The sequence below is a fragment of the Varanus komodoensis genome, unplaced genomic scaffold (genome assembly GCF_004798865.1).
Source record: "Varanus komodoensis strain SLA01 unplaced genomic scaffold, ASM479886v1 scaffold86, whole genome shotgun sequence".
In the NCBI taxonomy this organism is placed as follows: domain Eukaryota; kingdom Metazoa; phylum Chordata; class Lepidosauria; order Squamata; family Varanidae; genus Varanus; species Varanus komodoensis.
The window spans coordinates 84,044-95,074 of NW_025336554.1; the positions used below are offsets into that span (position 1 = coordinate 84,044).

General features: G+C 44.4%; 1 protein-coding gene across 1 annotated transcript in view; it reads right to left on the reverse strand.

The window, feature by feature from the left end:
- Positions 1-10,734, reverse strand: part of LOC123016548 (serine protease 27-like) — a 15,117-nt gene extending 4,383 nt beyond the window's left edge. Inside the window, exons 1-6 of the mRNA XM_044417061.1 lie at positions 10,602-10,734; positions 8,311-8,337; positions 7,387-7,549; positions 7,026-7,297; positions 4,684-4,853; positions 3,366-3,658 (exon numbers count right to left, since the gene is read on the reverse strand). Coding sequence (XP_044272996.1) covers positions 3,366-3,658; positions 4,684-4,853; positions 7,026-7,297; positions 7,387-7,549; positions 8,311-8,337; positions 10,602-10,734 — 1,058 coding nt within the window. The remainder of the gene's footprint in view (positions 1-3,365; positions 3,659-4,683; positions 4,854-7,025; positions 7,298-7,386; positions 7,550-8,310; positions 8,338-10,601) is intronic.
- Between the last annotated feature and the right edge of the window lie 297 nt (positions 10,735-11,031).

Below are 11,031 nucleotides of genomic sequence, written 5' to 3' on the forward strand. Positions count from 1 at the left end.
TGATGGGGATGCTAAGAGAATTGTTTCTTAGTGCCACCTGATAACCCTCCTAGAGCCAAGCAAGCCAGTATGCAAGAGACCCATAAGCAGCCTCCCACTTCTTTGCTTTTAAATGTGAAGGACATATAAAATGCCTCCAGTCTGAATAGAAAATATGGGAAGTGGGGTGGGGTGGGATGGGGTGGGGTGGGGTGGGGTGGGTGTGAAGCACCTACTTTACCTTTTCCCTGCCTGCCTCTTGTTAACTCAGAAGTAGCTTTTCTTCCCCCATAGGGAAAATTCAGGCATGCTATAATGAGGCCTTTATTGGGTGCTCATGAGTCAGAACAGTTGCTCAAGAGTCGTTTGGATGCTGCTGTAAGCCTTCAGTTTTGCTTCTCTTTTTTAAAGGAACACTTTCCCAAGTTTTTTCAGACTAGGGATAATGGGCTATTATTTCTGAAAGTGAAGGAACTACTTTTGTATGAGTATTATTCTGCTGTTGCACAGTGCAGAAAAGAAAAGCAGGAAAGGTAAAACTTGTTTTGTAGAGCTTAAATCTGTGAGGTATCCTAAACTGGATACAACAATTAACATGCTGTAGAAAAGCTTTTTATCTCCCCAGAAATCCCTGATGGTGGGAAACTGGACTGGAGAAACTTTTCTTTTTGAGTGAAAAGATGTTATGAAAGAAAGGGAAACAGCAACTCCCCTTCTATTCTCAGTTGCAGCCTTTGAAGCTTCTTTTCATTAAATTAGTAGCAATAATAATAATAAAGAAAATATGAAGAGGACTATTTACACATATTCTGTGTAATGTTTAATTTGGCCCTCAGAGAACTAAAATGTTCATGGTTTCCTGAGGAGAGAAAGAAAAACCGTGGGAGAAACAATGCATTACCGGAATCCCACTCTTTGAGGCCAATCACAGCTTCAGATGGGGCGGGTTTCATAGGAAACATAACAGAAAGGTGTTTATTTTGTCCCTGTTGAACCAGTTTAACTCAAGAGACTCCTGTCATACTTCTAAGAGATTCAGGCAAGTTAGCTTGGCAGTTGTGATTGAAGAATGCGTTGACCTGACTAAATAGCTTAAAGAAAGGAGTGGGTGGAGCTGGGAAATCAAGTCTGTGACAGGGTGATGACTGTGACAGGGTGAAGTTGGGTCATCTCTCTCTGCATTCAAACTCAATAAAGAAGATCATATATTATTTCTTTAAAAAGTGTCACAAGACTGATTTTATTTCCTCCCACTTGGAAGTTATTGTTTCACAAAGTCTAGAGCAGTGACATTGCTCGCATTCCTACCACCTCAGATAAGTGTCATCTCAGAGCAGAGAAAAATCTTGCTTCATCCCAGATGTCAGGGTTCAAGGAGTTTATTGTGAGGGAAGGGAAGAGGTAGACAACACTGTGTGGGAGCCCCATACCAAATGTGGCTCTGTGGCTTACACACACACACACACACACACACACACACACACAAATACACACACTCTTGCAAAAACTTGGGGCTTTGCTAAGGATTTGCATGCAGGTTACAAAAGTCTGTCATATGCATTACGAACAATAAATAAGATCATATTAAATACATACATGCGGCCTCATGCTCGCGGCTCAGCAAACCTCAAAGTCATCATGAACTAAACCTGGCAAGAATATTTGTGGCATCAGAAATTTCACTTTGGGGATAGCAGAGGTAGTGGATGGAGGACATTAGACTATAGCATATGCAATGCTTCAAAAAGCAAGAAAGAGAATTCAGGAATCTTGATCCTTTTCCTTCAGTCACCCAGACTCTGTCCCCCCAGATTGTGCTTCTGTAGCAAGCAAAGAGCCTGCATCTTCTAGGTTCCAGCCTCTCACTCCAGGAACACACTTGCCAGAAGAGGAAACAGTACTCAAGAGGTCTGACTACGCCATTTTTAAGTCACTGTGGACCAGTTAGATGTTATGTCAAAGACTGGATTGTCTAGGAGGCATCATCCACACTACTTTTCAGAGTTTTGACAAATGCATGCCTCCTTAAATCTGATTGGGTGGGCATGGGGAGGAAAATTCTATGTAAGTGTGGGCTGGGCTAAAAAGTATATGGAAGCATCCGTGCATTTCTGGTGCCTCACCAGGACTTAACAGGAAGCCTTAACTAAAAGCTGGAGATGGTGGGGGGAAGACTTATGGGCATGGCCCTGACTCCACCAGTTTTAATTATCTTTTATTCAGGCTAATAAATAAGCCCTGATGAGGGCTGGGGTTAGCTTTTGCCCTGCACCATTACCTGGAGCTAGATCCAGATTTACTGACACGTATACCAATTGAGATCAATGGGATCTAGCTTAGTCATTCTACTTTAGGTCTCATTTAATTCAATGGTGCTCCTTCAATTTTGTATGACATGTATGATTTAGGATGACTAAATCTGGATACTTCCCATGATCAGCACTCCCATGTTACACTGCTTTCTGCCCCACAGGGGAAGACATACATGTATGCCAGCCCCATGGCTTTGATTTGATTAATTGCTTCCCTCTTGAAGATCTCTGCTTTTGTCTTTAATTAAAACAAACGTCCTTAGAAGCTCATTGATCTTGTGACATCTTTGGCCCTAAATCCCACTTTGAATAGAGATATCCACCTTGTTGAGGTGAATTGGGGCTTCTTCCTTGAAGGAAATCCAGGAAGATGATCTTCAGATGAGTCACTCTCCTGGTTTCTTTTGGAAGCTCCAGAGCACTGGCAGGTCATCAAAGGTCCCACTATTCTCATAGACCCAGTTCACATAAGCAGTGTAGTCCAAAACATTTGCGGGAACCAGGTTACCAATGCTTGGTCCAACATATCACCACCTTAATGTGGGTAGACAATCTGTTCCTTTGGCAGCTGCATGACAGGCCAAAATCAACGATGGGTAAAGATTCATCCATTGCATCTTCTTCATTCAAGGGCAAGACCCCCTGGTTGATTTGGGTCTGCTCATTTTGCAGCTAAAGTGATTGAACCTCTGGGAGTGACAGGCATGTGTTTTGCAGGCAGAAGGTCCCAGCAACCATCTTCAGTAGGGCTGGGAAACTAATTCCATTTGTGTGTTCTTCTGCATAATCTCTTTAAACAAAATCTGCCCATGGAGTGGAGGGCTGATTCCATGAAAAGCAAAGAAATGACGTAATGGGGATATCCCCTCAATTTCTGGATATTCATACATCTCTGAGAATCAGGACCAAAGAAAGCAGGCTTTAGCTCCTTAACTGAACTGTACCAGAATGGAAAGACTTCTTCATTGCTTCACTGGCAATTCAAATGAACCCTGTCCCCTTTCAAGCTGAGTGTACAGGATTAGTTCCAAGCTTTTCCCATGCAGAACAGCCTGCCTTCCCTGGAAAATTTACTCAGAAAATAGCAGCAAAATAGCACCAGCTATGAAGATGGAAAGGAGGCTAAAATGGCCAGTTGATGTACTGTTGATGGTACTTTTGTTGTTCACTGTTGGTCCATGGCTTTTGGTGTTTGTGCTTGTGAAAGCCAGCTCTGGTATCATACTGTGGATCCATGTCTGGTATGATGTGACACGGGCATAAACACCGGGACGGTTCTTCTGTGCACATCCATCTCCCCAGCTCACCACACCTGCAAGGAGCCAGGTGTCTTTCACCTGGCAGGCCAGTGGGCCTCCTGAATCACCCTGGAGAGAGAAAAGTCAAGCAGGTTATGGGACGTACACTAGGGAGTTGGGAGAGGCTGCCTAAAAACCATGCTATGTGCCTGGTTGTGCAGTCGGTTGTCTGGGTGCTACGTGCTGATGACAGGCAACTTCAAGGCCACTGGGTGCTCTCCTTGCTTATCATGCTTTTATCTGAAAAAGGAACTTAGACTGGACAGTCCTTCAAATAAAGCATGTCTTCAAGGAGGGGGCAGTCCTCTAACACCCCTGCAGATACAGGGCTGTCCTCTGTAAAAGGCTCTGGAAGGTATCATGATTTGCATTGGAGCCTGGCCACTGCCAGAAGGTTCTGGGCATGATGCTGCCATTCAGAGATCTCCAGTTATTGGATGGCTGAAATGCATAGAGTGAGGGAACAATCCTGAATCCCTGGGAAGAACCTGAGGGGCCGTCAGATGCTTCAGATTCCCAGCACCAGGGATGGAGAGATTCAGGGTGCGTGTGTGTGTGCGTGTGTGTGTGTAGGTGGCCAGGAATGATGTCTGAGCGAACTCCCATCTCCACCCTTTCATAGCTGGTGTGGAAACAACCAGCCTCTGTGAGGTCAGAAGCTCAGTGCTAGGGAGGTGGAAAAGGGGGCATTTTGGTTGGCAGGGAGGGGAGGAGGTTGGGAGGCTTGGATTTGCATTATCCTGTGGTTTCCTCAGTCACCTGCCCTCTGCCACACTTTTGCTGGACATGCAAAAGAGGCTGTCCAGCGAAATGCAAGGCACGAGAACATGGAGGTGGAGAGGGCACTGCTCCCTCTCCTGGTGCCCAGCAGTGTTTAAACACACATGAATGAGATCAATAAATCTCACCCGACTCCTACCCAGCTTGGCTTCCATCATGAGTGTCCAGTGCCTTTCTAACACAAGTGGCTAACGAGTGTCATAAAAACAGGACCCCTCCCCCCGACCTGCCGCTCCCCTGCAGAGCACTGCCTTCTAGTTAGAGCATCAGAGTCCTGTCACTTTCTGACTGACTAAAGCAGAGTTGGAGTTCACCTGGCAGGCGTCCCCTCGCCCAGCAGCAAAGCCAGCACAGATCATGTCCTTCTTAATGTCCCTCCTGTCCTTTGGATGTCCAGAGTTCTGACGGTAGAGGGCATTGCAGGTATTTGTGCTTATTATGGGAACTTCCAGCTTTTTTAGTACATTAGAGGTATGGTACCGATCTGCAAAGAGAACCAAGTTAGATTTAATTTCAAGGGATGTGAGGAGACATTCATAATCAACCAATGGAAACCAAGAGGGAAGATTTTTATTCCTCTGTATTTCTGTAAGAGACTAGTGTTTCTTAAGGGATTTGATCTTAGATGCTTACATGAACTCATCCAATCCTACCCTGTGCCTAAGAAGCTATTTAGAATTTAGCTGTTCATCAGATTTCACACAGATCTGAGGATTAAGTAAATTTCTATTCCACTGTAATCAATCCCATTACAAATGGAACAGTGGTGGTCGAATGGAACAGATTTAACCCAGAGTTAACCCAGAGCCCCAAGTTAGTTTCCGAAGAAGAGGTGTTGTGTTTGATTATTAAAGCTCTGTGCTGCATGGATCCAGGATAAACTGAAGGGATATTCTGGATTCTAGTTTTCGGAGGACTTTGTGAAACGCATCTTCAACAGTTCTCTCCCCTTCTTCATATGATCCCTCGCATGATTTTGCTTTTTCACTGGGCTCAATTCCTCATCTTATTCAGAGTGGAAAGGGCACATGGCTGAGAGGCAGGAACAGCTGCTGTTCTTTTTGCTTGCTTCTGATGTTTGCTAGTGCTCTCCTTTTGGTCCAGAGAGCCAGAGCAGGGGAGAGCAAGAGATAATGTCAAGATGCCAGGGGGATTCAGTACTCAGCAATGGACCCCCTGCTGGGGTGATGGCCTTGGTAAGTGCCCAGTGATGCCAATTTCTCAAGCTACCCCTCCATGCATTTATATTCAGCCCAATTTTGCATTTTATTGTAATAATTGCAATTAGATCACTGTTTGCATTATGTTTTCCCTTTGTCATGTTTTATCTTTAGTGCCTCAGGTTCAGGACTCCAAAATGTGTTCTCTGAAATGTGTTCAGCCCCCTATAGATTAGACCTCACTTACTTTTTTTATTGCTTCCTCCATCCCATCCTGAACATCACTCCATGGAGTGTGCCAACTTTATTTTAATCACACAACTTACAGCCTTTAACAGCTGTAATAACAAGCTGCAATTCAGCAAGTAGAGCATTTCCTGTCCTGTAGATGTAGTCACAGCTGCTTTTCTTCACTTGCCTGTTTTCTGCCTGTCATCATGTAACTGTTAATGGTATGGAGAATCTGCTCCAGTCCATCTCCTAACTAAAATCTTTAAACTGGTTTTGTTAGGGATTAACTGGAAATACCAGAGACAGCTTATGCATGCAACTGTGCATAGCCATAGCCTCTTGCTGCCTAAGGGCACGTGTATGCTACAATCATATCTTTGCTTTATGTCACGACTAACAAATTGGCGCCACTCCACGCAGGTTGGAAGAATAAAGCCTTGAAGCAAAGATCACCACTGTCAGAGTTGGACGCACTGTCCCCATCCCATCTCAGTGAAGTTGCAATTTCTGCCATTTTTAGACACAGCCCATATCCTGCTGCACTCCACAGCTAGCTGAAGGAGGGCTCTGTCCACTCTCTTTCCTTGAGGAAACATTCCCTTCTGGCTTCAAACCATATCAGCTGCAAAGCTCAGTTCTGGTAAGGGAAGTGTGGTGTAGTGGTGAAGAATGCAGTCTGGGACTCGGGTGATCTGGGTTCTAGTCCCCACTTGGCTATGAAGGCAACTGGGTGGCTTTGGGCCAGTCACAGACTCTCAGCCCAGCTTACTTCACAGGGTTGTTTTTAAGTTCTTTAAGAAAAAGAAAAGGCAGGATCTAAATTTAATAAATAAACAAACAGTCTGCCACCTCACCACTGAGGTTGGTACTGCAGGCTTCAAACACACAGGCACGTTTGCATTAATTAGGATAATGCATTAGCATTAACAGCAACAACGTCAGCTCAAGTTGCTCGCCTGTATGATCCTCTGAGCATGCTGTCAAGTTTTGGATGTCCAAGTTACACAGTCTTGGTACAATGGTGCTGCTTGACAGACATCCATCCTCTATTATGATTCTAGATAACTGTCAAGTTTTTTCTAAAGAATCTTGGGAGCTAGAATCCATTGATGTCATTCACTGTAAAAGAGTCTTAGCTCCCATTCTCACAGTCAGAGTAATAACTCCCAGGGTTCCCCAGAAAAAGAGAATGGCTGTTAATCTGAAAGAAGTCTAGGTTTCTACTCCTTTCCTGCCATAAAATTAGTTTCTCTTTCTGCACTTACCTCTGGCTTGGACATCCCCCCAACCAGTGACCCAGCACTTGTGTCCTGGGGCAAAGGTGACATTTGCATCAGGGACGCAGATGGGGATGATCTGATGGGAGAATTTCACTGGCTGCTCCAGCTGAACCAGGGCAATGTCTCCACTCCTCACATCCCCATCATAGGTAGGGTTGAGGATGATCTTCTTTACATCAACTGTGATGGAATGAGGACCTGGATCTGAGAGTTTCAGTGCTCCAAGCAGAACTGTGAAATTGGATGGTGTGCAGAACCTGGAAACACAAAGAGAGACAGGACAAGGAGGTGCCTTACCAGGTCTCTCCTTGGCCCCGACCCCACGAGGTGCCAAGTCCATACTTACTGTTTGAAGCAGTGTGAGGCTGTGATAAGCCACTGATCTCCAATGAGGGACCCTCCACAGTGGTGCTTCCCATTCATCTTGATGCTGACTTGCCAGGGCCATTCACCATCCTGGGAGTTCTCCCCCCCTACGATCCGGTTCATAAAACCCTGCTTTCCACATACTGAAGAGGAGAATATCATGAGGACAAGTATTAACTAGGATAGTTCAGTGGAAATTCTGTGTTTGCAAGCAGTTTACCACAACCACTATCTGCTGGGGACAAAATGCAAGAAAGGGCTTCACATTCTTAGAAGCATCTAATGGGCTAGTGTGATGCTAGCTGAGACTTTGGTTTAATCCACTCAAGCTTTTCTCATGTTTCCCATTGTTTTAAAGTGTGCAAGCAACCTGGAACAAAATGTTGACGTGTGGAACACTCCTGTTCAAGGGAACAGACAGTCAACCTTGCATTTTCCCAAGATGCTCCAATTTGATTCTCCTGGTTCCCAACACTCTCCCTACATTCCATTTTCTAAAGCCACTCAGCATAATTAGTACTCAATTATTTGGGGTTTTTTCCCCTTTTATCCCCTCCCAATATTTTGTTGATTTCAATCTGGGTTTTCTCCACACTTGCCTTACTTTTGTGTATGGATCATGGCATTTTGCCTACATGAGGACTGGCGTTCAGAAAAAGAGTTTGATATTATATTATATAGAATAAAAATGTGGGATTCTGTTTTCAATTTTATTTGTTAATGTAAAATAACTATTGCTATTCCCATTGCATATTTCCAAATCACCATTCCACACAGAGCTCAGTGCCCAGGTGAGTGCTTCTCTATAGCATCCCTTAAATGTGGGTATTCTAAAATTAAAGTATCTGCTGAATAGGCCACAGCCTTGAGCTTAGATAAAAGCAAATATAAGAAATGAGCTTACCTTTGGTAGCGTCACTCAGTTTGGAATCTAAAATGAAAGGAAGAAGATCAGTTACAGAAGCAGTGCAAAGATAATTGAATCAGGAATCCAGAGTGACCTCAAAGTGGAAACTGGGCTGCCATAGCCTTGGGCTAACTTGTGATCATCTTGCATGGGACTCCAAGTACTCAGGATGTGGCTGTATAGCAGGGGTCTCAAACTCAACTTACCTGGGGGCCGCTGGAAGTAGAGTCTGGGTGAGGCTGGGCCGCATCAAGTATTCCACCCCCGCGGTGGTGGTGGGCTGCTCATCCCGTGGCCGGCCCGGGTGCTGCCAGTGCTTTGAAGGCCACAGGGCCCCTCCCCCGTGCCCTCCCAGTCCCTGCAATTGGCCCGCGGGCCGCGAGTTTGACACCCCTGCTATATAGGATTCATACCATTCTTCCATCACCTTTTACTTCTACTTCCAAAGTCATTGCTTGTTTCATTGCTTCATCGAGGATGGCCAGATGCAAAAAGTGGATGGGACTTCTGTACCTTTAATACTTACATAGATGAAGGGTATTTCAATAGTTGTCATGCAACTATTAAAGGTGCAGAAGCCCTACCCTCCTTTGCATTTGAGTGCACTAATCACAACTTTTCAGCTGTTTCTCCTGGCCCTAGCAATGCAGTGACACTCAGGCCTGAACTACATCCACAGGAATGAAGTGAGGCTTCATTCAAATCCCTAGCCAAAATTTCTATGATATAAAGTATGGTTCTGTATTAGGTGTCTTATCTTTAAATATAATGAGCCATTGGAAGACAAAGCACTCCAGGGCTTTGAAGGTGCCCATCAAGCATTAGCAGCTGGGCAGCCAACTGAGCAGGTGCACAGGCTACCTGGTCAGTCTCTTGTACTTCTACTTGAATTAGTTACCTTTTTCAAATGTGTATCACAATTAGCCTATGTGGAGGTTATGCAAACTGGTGTCTTCTTTTGCTCTCCTCTCTGGTGATTCATTTCCTCTTTTCCAGCAATGCGTAAGTGGCCACCCAAGCTTAAGGTGGTAGAGGCAGAGTTCTGAGCTATGAGAATGGATCCGTGCCTCCAGTCCTGCTTCCCAGCCTCTTGAGCCCCTCTGCAAGGTTTCTTCTCTGATCCCAGAGAAGCACCTGTTCAGTTGTTCCTAGGTTGGTGCTCTGTCTCTGACCTCAGAGATCAGAATGTGGAACATCCTGAAATGGATTTGTATGAACCTCCAAAGTTCTATCTGAGCTGGTTTCTCTCAAGCATAAATGATCCCTCATCCTCTACTCTGGAGTGAGATTGTGCTGGTCTTGTTGGTCCACCTAAATGCTCCTCACAAGATTTTTTTGAAACTACTTGTAATAGGGTTATATTAAATATAATAATTGGGTCCAAAAGCTGTACATTAATCCCTGCATGGACTAAAAATGCTGCTTTAAGTTGGAATTAACCCAAGTTGGGAGACGCCATCACAGTTGCTCTAAGAAATGCCTTTCTTGCTTCTGGGAATGTGTATAAGTAATCAGTGAAATATTAAAAGTTTGGGCCATCATACTGATCTTCCAATCCATGTTATAGAGCTCATGGTGAAAATAATCAAAGAAAGGCTAAACAGACATTTAATTATCATGCTAATTAGAACAATATACATAAAAGGACTCTAAAGATAAAGACATGGATACTTCAGTAAGGTTGCCTCCTGCTTAGTCTGGAAAGAAAGCCCACCTGATATTTGATCCATCAAGAAAGTGAGATTCAAGACATCAAATTTTACTGAATGTATAAAGCCATTCAAGTCTTGCAAAGTCTGTTTTTCACACATTGAACTGACTGTCTAGCAGCTGTAGTTAGGCAAACTGGATCTTAACTTCAAAATTCTTGTAAACAGATCTTTGATCCAGTCCATCTGATCTTGAAAAGGATCCTTGGTTTGCTTTGCTCTAGAAAGTTTGGGTCAAGTAAAGCTTTACTTGATTTATAGTTTCATGCTTTAGGAAAGCTCAAAGGGAGAGAAAGAATCAAAACAATGGAAGAGTCAGTAAACAGTTAGTGGGAACCAACCGTTCCATCATCCAGTGACCAAGCAGGTCCTACGTTGGGGAGCCTTTTTTTTCCCAAAGCTCCCCCTTTCCAGATGGCAGACTCCAGAAGAATGGCATGCCAAGTGGTATTCAGACCTTCGATAAGTGCCACAGGCAATTCATTCTCCAGACACACCACATGCTGTGCGGAGATGCTGTCTCAGACATGTCCCCTACTGGTGGGGAATATATGGTCATACAGCAAACATATCACTTACCCATCATCCCCTGTAGAAACATCAGTAAAGCCAATCCCATTAATCTCCTTATTCCCCCTGGTCCTTGTCCCATATTGATACTTCTTGTTTTGTCTTCTTTTTCTTGCAGGCACTCTTCCAAAATATTCAGCATCCAGGAGTACACCTTGCCATCCAGGCAGTATGAACATTGGGTGCTTATATATGAATCCCGGGAGGGAGTATTCGCACTGGGAATACTGCCAAATCTGGGCGTTTGCCTGCTGGGAATGTTACGAAACCTGTTGGGTAAATGGGGCTTGACATTTCTGCCTTCTTCCTTCCAGATGTCTCTATTTCCCTGTATCTTACTCCGTTCTTCATGCAATGCAGACCAACTTGTAGAATCTTTCCTTCTAAATCGCCATGGTCAAGCTGCTTCTCTATTCCAAGGATGCCTCTTCCATAGTCA